Raw genomic sequence first — 22,848 nt, 5'->3', positions numbered from 1 at the left:
TATTTTGCCCTCTGTTTCTAAAACATCAGGGCAATTTTCCTTGAGAATTTCTTGAAGGAAGATTTCTAGGTTCTTTCTTTGATTATGGCTTTCAGGTAGTCCAATAACTTTTAAATTATCTCTCCTGGATCTATTTTCCAGGTCAGTGGTTTTTCCCATAAGATATTTCACATTGCCTTCTATTCTTTCATGTGTTTGGATCTGTTTAATAGTATCTTGATATCAAATAAAGTCACTAGCTTCCATTTGCTCCAATCTAATTCTGAAGAAATGATTCTCTTCAGTGAGCTTTTGAGATTCTTTTTCCATCTGGCAAATTAGGTTTTTTAAGGCATTCTTCTCCTCATTGGCTTTTTGAGCCTCTTTTGCCATTTGAGGTAGTCTATTTTTTAAGGTGTTATTTTCTTCAGTCAGGTTGTTGACTCTCTTTTCATGATTTTCTTGCATCATTCTCATTTGTCTTCCCAATTTTTCCTCCACTTCTCATATTTCATTTTCAAAATCCTTCTTAAGGTCCTCTATGGCCTGTAACCAGTTTATATTTTTCTTGGAAGCTTTTGGTGCACGAGTTCTGACTTCATTGTCTTCCTTCTACTCCATGCTTTGATACATTTTGTGCTTTAAAAAGAATACAAAGTTGGATTGCTATGCTTGCTTTGCTTCCTTTGCTTGCTTATGTTGCCACTCAGTTACTTGACTTTTGAGCTTTTTACCACAGTAGAACTCTGCTTCCAGAGAAGAGAGCTTTGTCCCAAATGGCTGGGGTTTTCACAGCTTCTGGAGCTATTCACTGGGTGCCCTCTCTGAAGCCTCCATCGGCTCTAGCACCTGGTCACACACCCCAGGACCTCCACCCAAGACAGCGATCCGGATCCAAGCAGGTTAAAGCAAGAGTGATTGCCCCTCAGAATGGTCGCTTTGTCCCCCTGTGATCTGCAGGCCAGTAGATCTGTGTGCAGCTGCGGCCACTATGCCTCAGTCACTCTCCCTCCAGGGGTAGAGGCCAGACCTCACTCCTGGACCCCTGTTCCCAAAGTCCACACTGACCTCTCACTTTGTCTTTGGCATTTATGGGTTGAAATTCTGGAAACTGCCACAACTGTTGGTGATCCAGTCTCCCAAAGTCCCTCCAGCCAGGCTGGTCGTGGTTGCCCTGAGGCTAAAACTGGGGGCTTACTCAGGGCTGGTCTCTGCTCCCAGGAGGCTGTGATGAACCCTTTCTGTTTGCCTGATGGGCTGTCTTCAGTGGGAGTTTTGTTTCTCTCTCTCACTTTGTGGGTTCTGTAGCCCTAAAGTTTGTTTGAGTCCTTTTTTATAGGTATTTGAGATGGTTATGGGTGTTTTCCTGCTTCTACGCTGTCATCTTCATGATCATTTTTTTTAAAGCTGTAACGCAATATTTTAAATTATGTCAAATAATTTAAATTATATTATTCTCCTCAATTTCTTTGTCAACAAAATGTACATAAATCCTACACTGAATAATACTTTGAAAATAGAGGTATAGTTCACTTCCTTCTTAAGATTAAGAGGTGAGAACCAGTCAGCATAGTTTAAAATTTCACTCAAGCTGAAATAAGAACTGTTTACAGAGACAAAAATAATTGCTTACTAGGCTTAGAGTTATGAAAGCAAAAAATAAAATCAATGGCTCTGGTCACTACACACAAGATTAAGAACAATACAGATTTAGAGAAAGCATAAAAAAGGAAATTAAATCAAACAGCTTACACAAAATCATAAAAAGAAAATTATATGATCAATTTTAAATTAAAAAAATAAAGACCTCTGATTTTACATATAAGGAAATATAAGCCCAGAAAGGTGAAAGGACTTCCCCTTGGTCACAGAGCTAACGAGGACATGAGCCCATGTTTACTGTCTCCAAGCCCAATGTGTCCTTTCCATTATAGAATATATTAAATGCAATTCAACAAACATATATTATCTATGGAATGAAAGGTATAGTGTATGCATTGGGCACAAAGAGATGAACACCAACACAATCCATGTCCTTAAAGTAGGTGGTGCCACAGTGCCTAGAGCAATGAACCTAGTTCCAAATCCAGCCTCATAAACTCACTAGCTGTGAAATCCTCAGGGAAATCACTTCACCTCTGTTTGCCTCAGTTTCCTTATTTGTAAAACAGGGATAATAATAGCACTTACCTTCCAATATTGTTGTAAGGATCAATAATCAACTTAGCACAGTGCCTGGCACATAGTAAGCTGTTTATAAATATTAGCTATGATTAAAAGAGCTTACTAAAATCTAACATACACAAAGAAGTGTGACAAAAGGTAGACTATTTTATGAGCACTGACGTAGGCCCATAAAAGAAGAGTGATTTGAACAGGCAAGGACGTATGATGGGTTTCATTCCAAGTAGACAGAAAATCCTACACAATAGCACAGAAGCTGGAAAGGTCAGGAGGAGTTCAGGCAACAAAAATAGTCCCATTTGTCTAGAACACAGAGAGTGTGTGAAGACAACAGGAAGAAATGAGCCTGGAAACCAGGTTCTGGCATGATAGCTTGGGGTCTTAAAGACTGGGTGAAAGAGTATATTTTACCAAAAATGTCTGAGCAGGGGAAAATCACAAAATACAAGTGATTTGATACACAATTTGCCTTATGAAGATGACTTGGACAGCTGTGTTGTGATTTGGAGAATGAAGAGAGTAGAGCCTGGAGATGAACAAAGAGTTAAAAATAGCCTAAGTTAGGGACATAGCTGAGGAATATAAATACAGGGCTGAGGCAGAGAGAAATGATAGATTTAGAATTGACAGGACTTGGCAAGTGATTGAATGCAGTCGTCAAAGGAGAGGAAAATTGTGGGGAGAAGGTCAAAGTGAATTGGAAATAAGCAAATCTACTACTAAAAGAGCAAGTTAATGATCCCGATGGGACATCCAAGTAGAGATACACAGCAGACAGTTGCAGAGTAGAACCAGAGCTTAGAGTGGTTTGAGCATTCAAGGCCAGAGGTATAACTCTGCATATGTTTGATAATAGAAGCCATGCAAGTAGATGGATGTTAAATCAATGAATAAACATTTAGTAAGCATCTACAATAGCCACCCATTGTAGTAAACACTGGATCAAGAAAAAAGAGAGAAGGGCAGAGATCTGTGAGACAGAAAGCATTATATAAACAAGAGAAGAGGGTTGAGAAGGGACATTCAGATAGTCAATCATATACTAATTTCACTTAATCCTCACAATTGTTTATGAAGGAGATACTATAGGTATAATATACCCATTTTACAGAAGAGTAAACTGAGACTCTGAAAGGTCAAATAACTTGCCCAATGTCACACAGCTATTCAGAATCAGGCATCTTTCAAACTGAGGTCTTCCTAACTACAAATTCTGCAGCCTCTTCTTAACACAATGTGCCCACTAATATAGGAAAATGAATAAATGAAAAATGTCAAAGGTGAGGGTGAAGAAAGTATTAAGAAGAAAGAGATGTATAAGAGGGTTTGTTGTTCAGTCAGGTCCGATGGTTAATGACCCCATTTGGGATTTTCTTGGCAAAGATACTGGAGAGATTTGCCATTTCCTTCTCCAGCTTATTTTACATATTAGGAAACTGAGGCAAACAGGGTTAGGTGACTTGCCCAGGGTCACATAGCTAGGAAGTATACGAGGCCAGATTTTAATCCAGGCCTGGCACTCTTTCTACTTGGAGAGTTACATGTTATAAAAATTGCAGATAGAAGAAATGAGGAAAATTAAAATAAATTTGGATAAATTTAAAATATAGTCAACTATATAGCATCTCTTACCTTAGACAATATGTAATAATCTATGGTCTTCTCTCTGTGCTGTTTTGCATAATCTTCTCACTTTTTTTGTCTTTTACTTTTCTTAATAATATCAGCAAGAATACATTTTGGGGGGGAATTCTAATTTCGTGATGATTTCATAACTTAATTAGTCTTTCTTCCAAATTTATGGCAGGAAAAGTTGCATTCAAAAGCAGAAGTTAAATCCCAATTAATCTCCATTAGAAATTATATTAGTGAAAGTCACTTTATTTTTTCTATTCTGCCTTCATTATGAAAATCTTCAGATTTTTATTTAAATGAACTTGCAAAACAAAGTAATTGAGATAGGTTAATATAATTTAGAAGACTAGTATCCAAAAATATTATTTAATGCTGTTCTTTTAATAAAGATACTCTAACTTCCTCTCCTAAAAATATATATATGTATATAGACACCATAAAAACAATCATTTTTTAGTGAAAAATCCCTTCTCTCACATCAAGACAAGCAAAAAGGTATCACTGAAGAGCTGTGATTGCTTTTTTTCTGACATGTGATCCCCTAGTAATCACAGAGTAAAAGACACTATTAATGTTTCAGTGAGGAGCAGTGTATTCTGACTTCTCACTTGGATCAATACATCTGTATTCTTACATCCCTGGCCCCAGGGAGCAGAACTAAGATATTGCTAAGAGGTAAAGTTCATCTTGCAGTAAAGGAAAATTTACTAACAACTAAAACTGTCTAAAAGTTGAATGAGTTACTCCTGGGTGTCAGGGGTTCCTCATCACTTGAGGTCTTAAAGCATACCACTTGTCAGAGCTACTGTAGTAGGGATTCTCAGGCACAGGTGGGTAAGTATGACCTCTAACAACCCTTCTGATTCTAGAATTCTACAATTCTATTACTTATGACCCCATCAATGCAGATTATCATTTGGTTCAGACCTATATCTTGTGTTCCTATGTGAATCTTGTCTGTATCTCTCCACAAATTTTCTGCAAAGAGTTTACTCAAAATATGCTAGAGGACTTTATTCCAGAGGGTTTTTTTTAACTTTTCAGTGTTATGGACCCCCTTTGGCTTTCTGGTGACGCCTGTGGGATGCTTCTTAGAGCAATATTTTTCAATGCATCAAATCAAATACATAGGATTACAAGGGAAACCAATCGTCTTGAAATACAAGTATTTTGATAGACAGTTACAATATACAAGTATTTCAAATACAGATACAAAAATCCAACAAAAAAAACTTCCTAAATTTTCAGACCTGAGGTTATAAAGCTCAACCAGGATAGATGATCTTCATACTTCAAAGAAGTAGAGTTTCACTGAGGAGTGTTTGTAGTGTTTTGAGGTTCAGTTCTTGGTCACTGCAATATGTTCTATAAAAAAGAAACATTTGGAAAACCTAACCAATGATAATAAATCCTTCCATTTGGACTCCACACTGTAAAAAAACATCTATGATTTCTTATCTCCCATAAAAATCACAGGATCTAGAGACCCAGATAGATTAAACAGAGAGATAAATAGTCAGAAAGAAAGACAGAGACTGAGAAAGAGTCTTATCTCCCATAATATCACAGCTTCTAGAGACCCAGATAGATTAAACAGAGAGATAAGTAGTCAGAAAGACAGAGACTGAGAAAGAGTAATCAGTTGGGGCATATAGGGTATGAGAATTTTGACATTCTAGATGCTAAACAGTGCCTGGCACAGGACAGATGCTTAATAAATTCTTGTTGGTTGATTGATTGATTCTACAGTGTTAATATATGGAGAAAGTAAGAGTAAGTTAGCCTGGATAAAGGTGACACTAGAACATGCCAGAAGAATTGGTGGTTATGATAAGTAATATGATAGAGCAATGAGTGATGGAAGCAAAGAGATTCAGAAAGACGGTAAGAACAACCTGTGGTTTTCCTATGATCAAATGGTTTTGTATAAACATCACTGAAAAATTGAGCTCTATCAGGAAAAAATGTCATTTTCTAGTCGTTGATACTTCAGTATTTGCACTGTCTTGCCTGTGACAAGTATTTTGTTCTTCACTGAAATGTTTGTTAGGCTGTTGTTTTTTTTCAAACTGGTTTCCTTGTGGTCTTCTACCTTCAAAAAAAACAAGCTATTTTGCTAACAAACAATAACAACCCTTAAAGCTGATTAAAAAAAAACCTTCTGCTTGTTTTCAGGGGGTAAATTCAGCTGTCTTGTAACAATATTTTGTCAGTTCTTGACATTGTTCTTGTGTTCCCAACTGTATTTTCTTCTGTGCTTCAGTATGACTGATCTTGTTTTGTTTGGGACTTGAATGATGTTTGAAATGAATGACTTCCCCACACCAACAGCTACTGTAACATCTCCAAGAGTTCTGAAATATGTTCTTTAAGCACCTCAACTTTGGCATATTTTCTTGGAGTGATATTCATTCTCCAAAGCCACAAAATTAAAAATAACAAGAAAAAAGAGAACAGTGGGACACTTGTACATAGCATAAAATCCAGTTCTCAAGAGGTAAGTAAATAAAGGTGGGGGATCAAGCTCAATCTGACTTCATCTGGTAAAGATAAAATGCTTTGAGTTAGCTTCTTATTTACAATAGAAGCACAAATGAATGACGAGTGCTGTCAAAAAACAAAGTGTCACAATAATTGCTTGTGCCAAGTAACAGACATACCACTAAAGAATCCTCTATTGTTTTAACATATGTATGAGGGACATGTTGTTGGATGACAGGCTGTAATGTTGTCTACTGAGTCAAGTGTTTTGTTTTTTTTTAATTAACAGCTATTAATGGAGGTCCAATCTTGAATTTCCCATACTTCTTAGTTGCAATGCAACAGTGGGAACATGACTTGATGCAGAAAATCATTTGGGGAAGCCTAACTATTCCCTGTGATTTCATTCACAGTACCCTTGATATATGCATAGAGAAGTTTCCTAAATATTTTAGAGATAAGAGAAAGTAGGTATAGAGGACTGTGGGTAAGAATGTGTTCCCATTGTACTTTATTTTTCTTTTTGGATCAACTTTTTACATTCTTTTGGAATCTTCTCCCTCTTTGAGAACCCCTGAAAATTGATCCTTGTGTGAATTTCTTCCAGTACAAATTTCTTCTGTTTGTGTGTGCTCTGACTCAGTCTCTCTTCCTGGTTTCTCCTTAGGCATCACCATCACTTCCACAAATGGTACACAGCATACTAAGGCAGCCAGGTCCAAATGGGGTGGTGCTACTATCATTGTCAATAACAATATGCTCTGATATTGAATACATTTCAGGTGAAACACAAACCAGAAATGCTTTGTCCATCTTATTTGATTGCCCAGGTTTAAAATGATGGTGCTGAGTATAAGCTCCTCATGACTAGGGATTGCTTGACTCATCATGTTTGTATCTCCAGTGCCTCGAATACTGCTTGGCATAAAGCAGACAAAATGCTTTTTGGCTGATTAATTGATGATTAAAATAAAAATAATAACATCAGTAACCATCATTTTCAATAACTCTCTCCTACCTTTGTGATAGAATTAAAACTTCTAAACCTGGTATTTAAGGTCCTTCTCAATGTGGGTTAAACCTAGAAAAAGATCTAACCTATTGGACACTATTTCTCTGCCCTTTGTATATTCTATTACATGCTAGCCAAGCTGGACCAGCAGTTATTCTCTGACTTTGTTCTGCTCTCTCCCATGTCTGTGCCAGTTATCTACCATGCCTTACTGCATTCCCTCCTTATTTCTATCTATTTCAATTCTCCTTCCACAAAATCCAGCTCAGGTCCTATATCCTTCATGAAGCCTCCCCTCATTTTCCCCAATTGATCATGAGCTCTTCTTCTTCAAAGGTTTCTTTTTCTTTCTTTTTATTTTTTCTTAGATGTTCTTTTCTCTCATCACATCCTACTTATTAAAATATTTCTTTGCATATCTGAATATAACAATTATTAGATTATAAGATCTTTGAAAGTAGAAACTTGTTTTTCTTCTCTGTCTTCTCTTTATTGTGTAACATAGTACCTTGTAAATAGTAGGTACTTAATAAGTATTATTAATTTGAAATGAGTTTCATCTTGGCATTGAATGGCACTTTATTATTTCCAAAGCTAACATATTTTAATTCACTTCATCTACATGATATAAATAAGCTGGGTACCATCAGGCCTTGTTGGGTAGCTGAATCCTAGAAAAGTTGAACAATTTGTTGGGACCATGCACAATTTTTAGTTGATAGAGTTAGGACTAAAACCCACGGCTGCCTCCTTTACTCAAATAGCCACCACACTAATAGTACTTTCCAGAAACAAGGAGAATAGTTAGCCTTTTTGCGCTGTTGTTGTTCCTAATGCTTTGGGATTATTTAATGGAATATCCAATGTGTTTTCCTATATCTCCCACAGTATGTAGCATAGTGTTGATAATACTGGGAATTCAATAAATGTGATCAGGATACACTGGCAGATGGGGATTAGAGGTTAGAGGCTGGAGGAGGGAGAGAGGGTGGAGCTGGAGAAATAATTCACTAACAGTGCTGCGATGACAGGGAGTTATCCTCCCTGTAATAGAATATAGATAAACTGTCTTTTTCAAGTCCATCACTGAGTGCAAACTTTTTCTGGCATTAATAAAATAATAAAAACTAGACTGGTAAAAGTGTAATCCAGGGTAAGTCTATATCTAAACAGCTAGAGAAGAGATTCTTTCTATCAGTTTCTAATAAGCAGAAAGACAATCTTCATTCAGGAACTACTTCAAACCCTCACTGCACTACATGGTTAAACCTGGGTCCTTGAAAACCAATTGAAAAGAAGGTCTTAACGTCTGGAAGGGCTTCAAGTACAAATCCCATGATGGATTTTGTATCTGTTATCCAAACTAGCCTACTTTAGAGAAGTATATCACTGGAAGGTTGGGCACTAGCTAATGAGTTCTTTTTGGCCATTATCCACAGACGCCACAAACCAAAACCATTCACAGCAGTTTAAGGCAATGATCTTAACATTCTTTTCATCACTGAACCCTTCAACAGACTGGTGGAACTATGGACCCTTACTCAGAATCATATATTTTTTTTAATAATTGAAGAAAAGGCTAAATTTCAATTGGAGGTTACTGAAAATAAAGATGGGGGTAGCAGGTGGTGCAGTGAGTAGAGCACCGGTCCTAGGGTCAGAAGGACCTGAGTTCAAATACAACCTCACACACAACACAAAACTGGCCATGTGACCGTGGGCAAGTCATTTAACTCCAACTGCCCTACCTTGCCCCCTCAAAAAAGAAAAAAAAAGTGAAGAAAATAAAGATGTAATTTTTCCAACATTCAAATAATACATTGAAATCTATTCATAGACTTCCTCAGGGTTCCTTAGATTCCAGGTTAAGAAACTATGGTTTAGGAGTGACAAATTTTCTATCAGTGGACTGTAACTCCCACCAGATTAAAATGTAACTGAGAATTCTAAAAATACAATATAAACAAATAAAAATACAATAGAGGTAATGTTATTTTGCAGTTTTCTTAATCAATATGCAAGCAGCAGGGATTCATTCTATTTGAGTTTGACACCATTGTTTTATTTGGATGGTTTGCTACACATATCCATGGAAGAAGGACCCTTGCTGAAGAAATCACAGAGCCTTAAAATACTCATTTTCTAGCCATGGTACCAATAACAACATTTTTAACACCTAGTATTTCTATCAAAACACCCAATGGCATTTTCTAATATTTCTGCAATAAAAACACATTCCTAAGACTAACACAAAACAATTAATATTCTTCTTTCCTTACCTTCTGTATCACCGCTGTGATCCTTTAGAGGTGCTGATTTGAAGCCCAGTTTCTCTCTTGCTTTTGTATGCACCCAGGAAACTTCCTTGGCAGATGTTGCAGAACTCCATCCACACATATCAGACTCAAATCCACAAAACTGACAAGCTACAGTGGGGAAAAAGCTCTGCTTTTTATGAGGGTACAACAAAGGATACTAGCCTAATTCTCTCACCAATTGAGCTTGGGTAAACTACTTTGTGTCTGACTACTCAGAATTGTTTTTAAGGAGTTTATTTTAAAATAATTAACCATGACAACATGGGACCCTCCATCTGCCTTCTCTGATGGACCTCTTTCCCTTAATTCTCCCGTGTTATAGGTTACCATCATTCTAAGAAGGACAGCTTCTCTACCATGTCCAGAAGTTCTGAGGTACCTTAACCTGAGGGCCAGGAGGGGAGGCACTCATAGAAGGGGTTAATTCTAGAAAGGAAGGGGGCAACTCTCCTGGGCCTCCACTTCCCAAATGAATTCACTTTTTAGTAAACTAGCAAATCTCCACTGTATCAATCAGAGGTCCCTCAAACTCTATGAAGATTGGAGGATGATAAAAGAAGGAATGGGAGTGAGGGAGGAAAGTAAGGTAGGTGGGGGAGAGGCAGGGGATACATGAACATGGGAACCAGCAATCCTGCAGAGGTAGGTGATAGCCAGTAAGTTTAACAAGGAGGTCTGTTACATTTCTAGACTACCTAAGATGGTGTTATCCCTGTGAAAGGCCCTCAGGAACTATTTTTTGGAGACTGAAAAACCATGTTTGGACATTCTACAATGTCCTATCACTTAGTTGGGGGTAATCTGTTCTATTGATTGCATGGCCCAAATTAACACTTTCTTCAAAACATCTGAGTCATCATGGTTTAGGGATTTTTAATGCATTCCTCTTAGAAGAACTAGAATCTTCACTTGCCATCCATAAGAGGAATAGTTTTAGGAGTTCCTTCTTCATCCCCCAAGCCAAATTATCTCCCTCCTTCTATGCATGTAGAACTTTCTTCAGTCCATTCTATCTTCTCACTCTGGAACTTTTTTCCTTTCAGTACTTTTTTTCCCACTAAAGAGTTCCTTCTGGGTTCTTCATTTTGGGGAACAGACTAAGTCAGCTGTACTTTATTCTCCCCCTACTGATGGAATCCTAATAAAGCTGACCCCAGCCCCAATATTCAAACTTCATTACAGGCCTGGCCCTAGTGAACAGCAGGCCCACTGCACCTACCTACCCCACCCCACCACCAATGTCCTAACATTTTTGTATATGCCTCACTGCTCACTGGAACAAGAGGGATGTCCCTGAACTCTTAGTTTCCACAGAAACAGCAGGTGTGTCCATATGATGGGAACCTAGCTGCTGCCTCTACCTGGTCACTGCCCGCATACCCATTCCCACAGAAACAGGTGTGTTACTGTATTCAATCACAATCACATCATCCATCTAGCCCAAGACAGGACCACAATAGCTAGCCAGTTGGAGGACAGAATGACCAGAATATTTAACCACAGAACCAAAGATGGGACCATTTCTCCATTACCTAATCCCTCAACAAACCCCTCCTCCATTACCTAACCCATTAACAAACTCCTCCTGCCTTTTTAATATTAATATTCCTCTATTCTATGTAAATTTCTGTTGTGTTATTGCATATTTACCCTATAAAAATCCATCTTGCTTTCTCTCAAGTTGCTGGTTACTCTTGGAATTTAGCCCGCTTCATGAGAGGCGTCAATCTCAATAAATACCCATACTTGGATTAGAGGTGGTCTGACTCTGAAATCTTTGAGATGGTTCCTCCACAACACAACATGAAACCGCAACAGTTTTGGGTGGGCAGAGCCCCCACCTCAACAGTTTTTGGCATACCTGGATTTAAACGTGTAATGGTAATGTAATTTTGAATTTGAAGATCCTTTTGTGTTGGCAAAGGTAGCTGGTACTTAGCACTTAGTAACTGATCAAGCCTCTGTTGGGGAAACAGAAGGTATGAACTCCTGTCTCCTGTTGCTGATGTAAAAGGAAGGGCTTGGCGGAAGGAAGTAGCTAATACTGTGTACATAAGAAAAGCCCCAGAGAGGCACAGTCAGAGATCTGGTGGCAAAGCAGCTACAGAAGAATGGAGAACTGAGTCCTAAGAACTTGTGGTGGTGGTGGAGCTTCTTCTGAACAGGATCCCAGGAGCCCAGAGCCAGGAGCCCAGGAGCCAGGAGTCCAGGTGACTGAAGCATGACAAGGATTCTGAGACTTTGTTTGTTTGTGGCTTGGTTGAGCCTTGAATTCCCTGGAGCAGAAATGGTGAAGGATCTGACATGGACCAGACTCTGTAGACTTCAGTGTGGAGCAGGACCTGCTCAGAGAGCTGGTCAAGGAACTGGGAGCTGTCTGCCATTGAACCCAGGTGATGGTCTGTTGAATCTAGGTAGAATCTGGGACCATGGGAAGGGATCCAGGGAATCTGAGAACAGGCACCAAGTCAAGATGAAGAAAAGACCTCTCCTGGGGGTACTGAGTAATTATGGAGTTATAGTTTAGTAGTGTTCTAAGGGGTGGAGGGTTTTGTGTATGATACTTAGTATGACTTTGCTGAAAAGTGACTGATTGTACTTTGAGTACTTTGAGATATTGTTTCTGATAAGTGACTGAGTTAACTTAAATGACTATTTTACTTTGAGACTATGTTGTGAATATTATATTGTGATTTTCTGTGATAAGTTATAATATTGTGAATGCTGTACCTTGATTTCTTGTGGATGTTTTGCTTTGATTTGTTATGGAATAAAGAGTGATCACTATACTGAGTAATCGGAACCTTAAAAGCTGTTCACAGTAGCATTATTCTGGAAAGCTTCTGTGCATGGCATTACAAAACTGCAGCAGCTTTTTGGCATCCCTGGTGGGCCTGGGTCTCTGACTCTGACCTCCCTCTCCACATGGAGCAGAAATCGCTGATTTGGATGCCCCCTCTAATCCAAAGGTAAGCCTACATTTTTTCCTTCTCTTAGCTGGGAGACCCTTCAAGCACCTAGGAAGTTTTGACTGGATTGCTTGGGCCCTCGTGGCTGGCAAATTCCCTCTAGACAGAGGATGCTCTGCTTGGAACTTTTGGGGGAGTTCTTGATAAACTCAATTCTTCATCCTTCAGTGGAACACCACCAAAGAGATGAATGCATCTATAGGGGAGATTTCCATAGGCTTACTGACATTCAGTCCCAACTCCCAGCCTACAGGATTACTAAGCTGTAATAGTGCCTGGTCTTTATATAATCTGGAAGACCAAGAAAAGCTATTGCTGTCTGTGCTTTCTGTTTCTATCTGTCTGTGTCTATGTCTATGTAAAATCTGAATTCTGCCACCTTGTAAGACTCAAAAAGCAGCCAGGCAGCAAGAAACACTGTACCTGGGCTAGAAAGATTGATAGTCTCTAAAAGAAAGGTTGTTGGCAGAAAAACATTTCTCCTTCTACTTCTTTGGACTCTGTCCAAGTTCTAGAGATAGAAAGACAGATGGACAAAGAGAGAAAGGGGAAATTTCTCCCCTAAGATCCATCTAAGGGATCACTTCACTGATCAAAGAGAGGCAGGTTTCAAAGCTGCACTTTGGAATAAGACTAGCACTTAACTCTTTCCTGGGTCATAGAGAGAACTGCAAAATCATTGGGAATATAGATCCAGGTAATTGAATTCATTCTGGTTAGTATTTGACACTAAGATAAATTGGGAAAATGCATAGATCTGAAAAAAAATGGCTCAGAGATAAAACTGAGCTCTCCAGTACTGGGAAGAAGAACCAGGTGCCACTTGATCTTTTCCAGGGTTCCACTCACCTTTACTGGAAGGTTCAAAGCTCTCATTTTCAAAGAAATTTTTAAAGGTATGAACACCTGAGTAAAGTTTACTTGAGCAAAAGGTCAAAATAAACCCCACTAAAGATTCTCTTCCCTGTAGTCCTACCTCTGATGAGGCTAGGACTACCATGCCTTCTCATTGTGATCCAGCTCTGACCAGACCAGGGCCATAGTGAGAAGTTACAACCACTAAGATTCTCTTCCTTGTAGTCCCAGATCTTCCCAGGCTAGGGCTACAGTTCCTTCCCCCTGTCATCCTGGCTCTGACCAAGCTGAGGATATAGCGAAAGGTTAGAACCATTAAGATCTTTTACCCTGTAATCCTGTCTCTGACTGAGCTAAGGCTGAAGTGAAAAGTTAGAATAGTAGGGAATTTGAGTTAACCTCCCCCTCTTGGTGAAAGGAACAAGAGGGGAGGTACAGCAACTACATTGGGGCAGCACTGGCAACAGCCCTGGGTCCCTGGGTACCCTGAAGCCCACTCCTCTAGGTAAGGAGATGAACCTCTTCTCTCAAAACCCCAAGTCCTTGCTCCCACACCACCAGAACCTGTAGTTTCTGCTCCAAGTTCCCTGAAGCCAAGCAATCCCTATTAGGAAGCTTGTGGGTTCCTTTGGGACCCTCCTCCTTATTCACCAAAACTCCCTCTGTACAATGTTCCCCTGGAGCTTTAATTCAGGTGCTGGACTCTACAACTTCCTGGCACTACCTGGTCCTTAGTCTCTCCCACACAAGTAGCGGTGCCCTCTTTCTCCTTGCTTCCCAAATTGACCACCCCCACAACCAGACTCTGCAGCTGTGGGGAGATGAGAAATATATAGGATTATAAAGGAAACAATTATATTGGAAAAAGAGGTTTCTGACCCAAGGTTAAGAATCCCAATCTTAGACAATTTCCTGGACATAGAGAAATAAAATGACTTGCCCATGGTCACATAGAAAGTATGTATCAGAAATAGAAACTGAATCTAGGTCTTTGTGATTTCAAGGTCACCCCATCAACCCATTTTATAACACTGACAATGCTTGTGGTAACCATAAATGACTTAATTTTAATGAAATCTTGTGAATTTTAAGAATCAAATCCATCAAAGATTAAATGTCTACTATGTGCGCTAACTGAATTTTGTTTTATTAAATAAAGATAGCTTTAATGAGATTTTTTTCTGAATTATATGGCAATACCTTGGGCTATCAGTATCTAGTAGACTATCAAAATATAGATAGAAATTGAGTATTTATTTTAATGTTGTCATGTTTCAAAGGCAGAAGAGATGTTAACTAATAAGTATTCTTATTGGTGTGCCCTGAGTTTTATGAAATTTCACTCTCCCAGCAAAAAACAATGATTATACAATATCCATCAATCAAGGAGGGGCCCTGTAATGGCAAGCAAAGAAGTACTTAGTGTCTTGTTTTAGATATTTAATTATTTAGCACCTTGTTTCAGTTCAAGTTTCTTTTGAGCCTTGCCCATGATTATATCAAGTCTTCCTTAAGAAACAGAACTTGTGAAATCCACAGTGGGAGGGACTTGCCAAAGACAGGATCAGTAAGGATGTTAAAAGGTGGGCAGAACATGGAAGAGCTAATTACCAGATAAAAAAAAACTGAGCACAAGCTGGGAGAGAGCAGAACTAAGGAGGGAACACTTGTGGTGGCAGAGTTGAGAAGGAGAAAACTTGTGGTATCCCAGCACTCTGTTTTTTTCTGTCTGTGTTGATTTGTGTTTGTAATACTTTGTACAGAAGACCTGGGATGTTACTGGAAGCCCTGAAAGAGGATTTTCTTGTTGTCTGTTTACAGAAGTCCTGGAGGAGAGTTGTGGAGGTCCTGGGACTATATTGGTGATTTATGTCTAGTTCTCCGACTTTGTTTGTGGGTCTATGTTGATTTCACGGGCAGAAAGTGAATTGATGATGGCACCAGTGATGTGTATGGATGTTGTTTTGGCTCTCTTAAGCTTTGTCTTCCTGGAAACAGGAACTGTGAAGGACTTGAGGTGGACTGGACACTGTGAGCTTCAATATGGAATGGGACCTAGATGAGGAACTGGATGAGGAGCTTAACGAGGAGCTGCCTACCTTTGAATCCAGGTGACAGTTGGCAGGCAAAAGCTGGGACCATGGCAGAGGAACCATGGAATGACAACAGCCTCGAGTCAAGATGAAAAAATCTGTCCTTGGGTACTTAGTGCTGACTGAGAAGATCATGATTTCCTGTGGCCTAGGGGTGGGAGAATTGTGTACTCTGTACCTTGTACCTCTTAAGGATAATTGACTTAAGAATGATTGGAAACTGGGGCAGCTAGGTGGTGCAGTGAATAGAGCACCAGCCCTGGAGTCAGGAGGATCTGAGTTCAAATCTGACTTCATACATTTAACACTTAACTAGCAATGTGACCTTGGGCAAGTCACTTAACCCCAATTGCCCCTCCAAAAAAAAAAAAAGGTAACTAAGAATGATTGGAAACTAATCTCCAATCAAGAAGAAAGAAGACTTTTTGACTGAGAGATTAAGACAATGTGACCTAGGGGTAGAGAACTTTGATCTTTTTTACTTTGTGTCCCTTAAGGAGGCTTGCGCTTTAAGGATGATTGAGTTAAGGACTTACTGAATTATATCTTTTGTTTAAAACTATGTGGCCAATTTGGTGAAAACTATGTGATCACTTTAGTGATAAGTTGTTATAACATTTTGAATGCTGTACTTTGGTTTCTGTAAATGTTTTGCTTTAGTTTACTGCTGAATAAATAGAGAGTTCACTCTACTATGTGATCAGAACCTTAAAGCTGTTCACAGCAACAGTCCTCTGGGAGGCTGCTCATGTTTGGCTTTACAGGCCCAGGGTAGTCACCTCACTTTACTACTTACAGCAGGACTTTTCATTTGCAAATTCATGGCCAAAGCCATTAAAGCATAGACTTGTATGTGGCTGGTATGTCCAATCACAGGTATTCAGTCTTTCTTGACATGGTAAGATTTCACCTGTTAAAAGATTAACAAGAAGTGAAATGTGATTATTATCTGCAAAGTCTAAAGCATTTGGGAGGACAGATTTTACTTTTCTTTAAGAAAAAAAGTTATCCAATTGTCCAGGAAAATGTTCTTCTCTCAACACTGTTCAATGTCTATTTCATTAAGCAAATCTCTTAGCGAGGCCAAGTAAAGAAACTAAACTTAGAGAAATTCAGAGTCTACACTGTGAACAAGTATAGGGGGAGAAAATTAGAAGAGCCAGATGGAACAATGGGAAGAGTGTTTGGTTGGAGTCCAAGGATCCAGGGTTCAAATTCTAGTTCAACCACTGTTGTAACCTTAGGCAAATCATTTAACATCTTTGGGATTCAATTTCTTCATCTTTGTAATTAGTGTATTGGACTAGAAAACCCTTAAAACTAATTCTAAGTCTATATCTGTGATCTGTAATCCACTTGTCTCTGTTCCCCAGAAACACTCCTTCCTCTGGCTCAAACTAAGTATAATAAATATCTAGGAACAGTTTCATCAATGGACTATACAAAAATCAATTATTATCATGATTAACCTACATTTATAGTTAAGGGAGGAGATGAGAGATAGAGTTCTTTGCTAATGGGTGGCCATTTCTATACCTGCCTAAAGAGAAAGAATGTTCATAATTTTGCTTTTTATTTTCTCTTTAATGGTATACCATCCTAGTTATGACTACTGGATTAACCTCCAAAAATTTACCCTAATGAACAAAAGAATTTAGATCTCGAAAGAGTCTTCTAGTTCATTTGGTCCAGGTTCTTCATTTCATGGATCTTAGGATCATAAAATGATCAATTGAGCTCTAAAGGATCCCAGAGACTATGGAGTTTAACATCTTCAATTTATAGATGAGGAAACCAAGGCCGTGAGAGGCTATGGAACCTTTCCAAAGTCATAGAGGTAATAAATTATAAAGTCAGGTCTCAAACACAGACACAGATACTGTGAATGAATTAAAGGCCAACAAGAGGTTAAGTGTATTGGACAAAATCACACAGATAGAAACACATGGACTGACCCTATATTCAAACAAAGAATTTATGACTTCAAACCTGGCATTATTGATATTATTCTACTACTCTTCACCATTACGCTGTGACATATTCTTCCAACGTGAATCTTCTATGTAAGGTCTTTTTTTCCCCTTTAATAAACCTCAACTTTATCATCTCTTAATATTCCCTAATACAGAATATGTGTTTTAATATTAGTCTTCTCCAGAAAGAGAAGAAGCATTGTCAATGACAAGAAATCACCATGGTCCAAATGCACCACAGGGCATCTTTAGTCTTTCCATCCATAGGATTGTTTCCTTTCTCTGTGACAAAACTTGACCATGTCATGAAACCATGAGGATGGGTAAGCTTTTTGATGAGATCAAACTTGAGTATATCATGAAACCATGAGGATGGGTAGCTTTTTGATATTCTTTCACTATTCCTTCTACCCATCTATTTCCTCTCTGTAGTTACTACTCTGCCCTGTGTGGCAATTTAGGGTCTAGGGTCTAGCTCCCACTGGGACAAGAAGATGAGTTCTAGAAGTCTCTGAGAACTTCTGCTGATAAATCTCAGAGACCAGGAGACCTATATTTGTACTATATTTGGCCCCAGCTGACGCATCTCTTTATTTAATAGCAGGTCCCCTTGGAGACTCATGAGGCTCAGTTACTTGGTGGTTTGAAGAGAGGTAGTACCTCCAGTCTAGTTTTGGAATTGAAACAAGAACCCATCATTTGAAGGCTCATGATACAGTATTCTGAAGATAAATAGAACCTAATATAGATCAAGAGTTTTAAGGGTAATTCTAGTCATCTATGGCTGAATAGGGGAGGCCTATTTATCTGTTCATATGTTTGTGATAAAAAAAAGTAATTGGTTATGAAAATGAATTATGGATGCATACATAATCTGGTTTCTCCTAATGGGAGTTTGCAAACTATGAATATGCAAATCCTTTGAAATGTAGGATCCACTAGAAATAAAATAGCATATGCAGTTGAGGGAGGGTTGGCAATAAATGATCCAAAAATCGTACAATAACAATTACCATGAAACAATTAAACCCATAATTTTCGTTACTTCATATAACAGCTACAAATCGGTTGTCCCCTAGAGCTACATAATTAAGCATTGGCCATAGTTCAATTGAATAGTGCACTTTATCTCTCTAATTTGTCACTGCTCATACAAGTCAAAAGATGGAAATTACTGTAAATAAAAATAGTGGAGTACTTAAGCACAAATTGTGTGGAATTAAAAGTCAAAGTTGTGTTAATTGGCTTGAAGTAAATAGGAACAGCACTTTCGCTTTGGTGAATGGCTGGAACAGTATGGTCACAACAGCAAAAATCGGCTCCCATCTGTAGAACAAAGACTATAGGTCCATATTTGAATGTTAAATGGCCAGAACATTTCAGGGATGCACTTTCCTTTGAAAGAAGGAATAAATAAAAGTCTCTGATTGCAAAGAATTTGCATTCTAAAAGAAGGAGACAAAGCAATTTCCTCTCCCTCCTCTTTAAACAAATACAGAATAGGTTCAGAGACTCCAATATCACAAAGCACTGTGAACACCTGGCCAAGCTTCTGACTATCCTTCTGACTTTTCACCAAGAGCTGCTGTGGAAAATTCCTTTGGAGCTCTGAAAAATCCTCCATTTGCGATCCATTACCAGCCTGAAGCAATGCCAACATCTCTGACTTTGTGGCAGCAGTTCCTGGAACATGGCCACATTGAAAATCTTATCTTAAACAGACAGATAATATGAATCTGGCCAAAAGTCCAGATAGGATGGTAGCCTAAGGCCCAGCTCTCAAATTCCTATGTTAGAGTAACCTGAATATATATCTGCATTTGGGAATTTGTTCTACTAAGGCCACTGCCATCATCATGGCATTCCCACACTATCTTCTCCAGTATACTACTCCTTCTAACATCCCCAGGCTCTCACTAATCTTCTGTCACTGATTATTGGCTGTTTTTCCGGTGCCTACAAATTCTCCTTAAAAAAAAAAAGAAAAAAAAAAACACCTTTTGCTTCATCTAATCATCCACACTAGTTGTCTTACCATATGTCTTCTCTTCTCTTTTGTGGCTAAACTCCTTCTACACTCTCTGCCTCCACTTTCTCTTCTCAATTATAAACCCCATGAAATCTGACTTCCAACCTCATCATTCAAGTGAAACTGCTTGGTAATGTTATTAATTACATCTTAATTGGTAAATTTAATGACTTTTTCTGAATCCTCAACTTTCTTAACCTCTCATCACCTTTGACACTGTTGATCTTTCTCTTCTCTTGAATACTCTCTACTCTCTAGATTTTTAGTCCTCTGTTTTCTCCTGGTTATTTTCCTACCTACCTGGTCACTCCTTCTAAGTTACCTTTGCTGGATCTTCATCCAGTTCATAATTGCTATTTTTGTCTCCCAAGGGTTTACATGGAGCCCTTTTTTCTTCTCACCTTAAATTATTTCATTCGGTGATCTCATGAGCTTCTATAGGAGCTGCATATCTATGTGGATGACTCCTAGATCTATAAATCCATCTTCAACTTTCTCCTGAACTCTAGTCTTTCATCACCAACTGCCTTTATGGATATCTCAAGTGCAAATTGTCCAAATTCCACTTATCTCCCCCCCTTTCCCAAATTCTTTCACTCTTCCCATTTTCTTTACTTCTATTTAGGACACAAACATCCTCCCAGTCATCTACCATTATAACCTGAATGTCATCCTTTATTCTCCTCTCAAATTCATTCTACTGGTCTAATTTGTCCAAGTCCTTTCATGTGTACTTAAATTTCTTGGTGTAGGCTCTCATTGCCTCACCCATCTCATCTCATTCATGCAAGATCCTTCTGGTTGACCAAATCTCAAGTCTCTATTTTAATCCATGTTCTCCTCACCTGCCAAAGTGATCTTCCTAAAAGCATAAGACTAGCCATATCACACCCTTTCCTATTTAATAAACTCCAGCAGTTCCCTATTATCTGCAGGATCAAATATAAAAATAATCTTCTTAGGTTTTCCCCTTAGTCCCTGACTACCTTTTAAGTTTTCTGATACCCTGCCCCCCTCTCTATAGTCTCTGATCCAGTGATACTGGCCTTCTCACTGTTACTTGTGCATAGTCCACTATCTACCTAATCTGTGCCTTTTTACTGGTTATCTCCCATGACTGGAATCCTCTCCTTCCTCATTCCCTACTTCTGACTTCTCTAGCTTCCTTCAAACTCAGCTGGAAACCCATCTCCTGCAAGAGGCCTTTCTTGGTCCTCCCCATTGCTAGTGGTTCCCCTCTGAGATAATCTTTCATTTATATTGTTTAAATTGGTATGTACAGAGTTATTTGCTTTTTGTCTCCCCAGTTAGAATTTGAGCTCCTTGAGGACAAAGTCTAGCTGTTGCCTTTCCCTTTGTCCCCAGCTCTTAGCACATATTTGCATAATAATGCTTGTTAATTAACAGATATGATGTTTTACTTATGGAGTTCTTTACTACCTTATGTCAACATCAATTATACCCATAAATCAGTTATTTATTTGCCCACCCAGAAACTATTGCTTCTTTAAGAGGAATATTTTCAAGATCAATCAATCAATAAGCATTTATTAAGAGTCAGGCAGGATGATAGTCACTATGGATATAAATACAAAGAACAAAATAATTCATACTCTTGAGAAGTTTATATTATAAAGACAAGAGCTCTGGCTTGGAATAAAATATGATGTCAAGGAAAGCCCAGGGTAATTGACATAGTAAGTAATAAAGTTAGGATTTGAACCCAGGTCCTCTGGACTCTCTATCCAGTGTCCTCTCCATTGTACTATTTTCCATCAGGTGTGGTACCATTTAGCAAGATGCCACATGTTGCTAGATGTGATTGAGATTATCTTTAGGACACTTTGTGGTTGGAGACCTAATAGTCCTCTAAAAGAAAAGAGGAAGGCTGACTAACTGGCCAATGAAATCGATGACAAGGCGTATAAGATCAATCAATATAAGTTACTGTCTTTTGTTATAAAAGCAGGACTGAGAAGACAAGCCTTTGTTTGTCCCTCAAGAGTCATAGAGACCTTGTCTTAGTAGTTACGGTTTTGCAGTAATCTTTCAACAAGCTACAAAGTAAAGTTACAGAATATGCTTCTTTACCAGGTTAAAAGCAAACAAACAAACAAAAAAATAACTGATTTCTAGATATCAGAGATTGCTTTATTTGGGGCAGTTATCAGAGAAACGTTGGAATTAGCTCAAACCAGCACATGAGAGCTAACTGCTAAATCTTCAGCTTGGGCATTTTCCCCTTGAAAACAGGCAAACACTACAAATTGAGGCTTGATTTAGTGTTTTGCTGATAATAAAGAGATAGGGAAAATGTTAACAATGCTGGTTAAGCTTAATCTTGTGTATGCATTTTAGAGGGCTGATTGTTAAATATTTACCAGTATACTAATGGAAAGTATGATGTGAAGACATAAAAAGATTACATGATCCCCCATCATGTGATGTTGTAAACTGAAATTTAGCTCTACTTCCAGAAGTTCCATGGTTCCAGAAACCACTGAGTGATCTGTGCAATAAACTACTTTCCTAATTAAGATTCATTACTTAATTTCAGTAAAAAGTAATAATAGTAAATATTAAAACAAATGGAGCAACATATATTTGTTTTTCTAACCATAACAAGAAAAATCATCCACTATACAGAGTCAACATCCTCATTATCAGGTTTTTTTTCAAATGAAAAAGATAGCTGTGTCCCTTTTCATATGATCATATATTTAGAGCTGGGAGGGACCTTAGGGATCACTGAGTCTAAGCCTTTAATTTTACAGATGAGGAAACTGAGTATCAGAAAGGTTAAGTGGATTGCCCAGAAGAATCACATAGCTAGGTGCATCTGAGTTAGGTTTTCTGATTCCAACACCAGTACTTTATTCTCAACTTCATTGTTGCCTTGCTTTGATAGAAGAGCAATAATGAACTCACTGCTGAAGAATTAAACATTTATTCCTTTAGAAATAGAACTCTTGGGGCATCTAGGTGGTGCAATGAATAAAAGCACCAGTCCTGGAGTCAGAAGGACCATAGTTCAAATCCAGCCTCAGACACTTAACACAAAACTAGCCATGTGACCTTGGGCAAGTCACTTAACCCCAATTGCCCTACCTTCCCCCCGTCCAAAAAGCCAAATAAAGAAATGAAGGAAGGAAAGAAGAAAACAGAAGAGAAAGAAATACAACCCTGATATGATTATGATGGAATATTATTGTGCTTTAAGAAATAACAAACAGAATAATTTTAGAAAAACCTGGAAAGACTTACATGAACAGTGAAGCGAACAGAACCAGGAGAATGTTGAACACAGTAACAGCAATATT

At 38.4% G+C, this 22,848-nt stretch overlaps 1 protein-coding gene across 1 annotated transcript in view; it reads right to left on the bottom strand.

Annotated features, from left to right (window-relative positions):
• Nucleotides 1-22,848, bottom strand: part of MALRD1 (MAM and LDL receptor class A domain containing 1) — a 930,206-nt gene that overhangs the window by 835,078 nt on the left and 72,280 nt on the right. Inside the window, exons 7-8 of the mRNA XM_069086118.1 lie at nucleotides 16,323-16,436; nucleotides 9,571-9,717 (exon numbers count right to left, since the gene is read on the bottom strand). Of these exons, the coding sequence (XP_068942219.1) occupies nucleotides 9,571-9,717; nucleotides 16,323-16,436 (261 nt within the window). The remainder of the gene's footprint in view (nucleotides 1-9,570; nucleotides 9,718-16,322; nucleotides 16,437-22,848) is intronic.

Source organism: Petaurus breviceps, unplaced genomic scaffold (genome assembly GCF_028583685.1).
Source record: "Petaurus breviceps papuanus isolate PSGF00001 unplaced genomic scaffold, PetGlider_PUasm1.0 178, whole genome shotgun sequence".
NCBI classification, from domain to species: Eukaryota; Metazoa; Chordata; class Mammalia; order Diprotodontia; family Petauridae; genus Petaurus; species Petaurus breviceps.
This window is presented reverse-complemented; position numbering and strand designations above follow the sequence as displayed.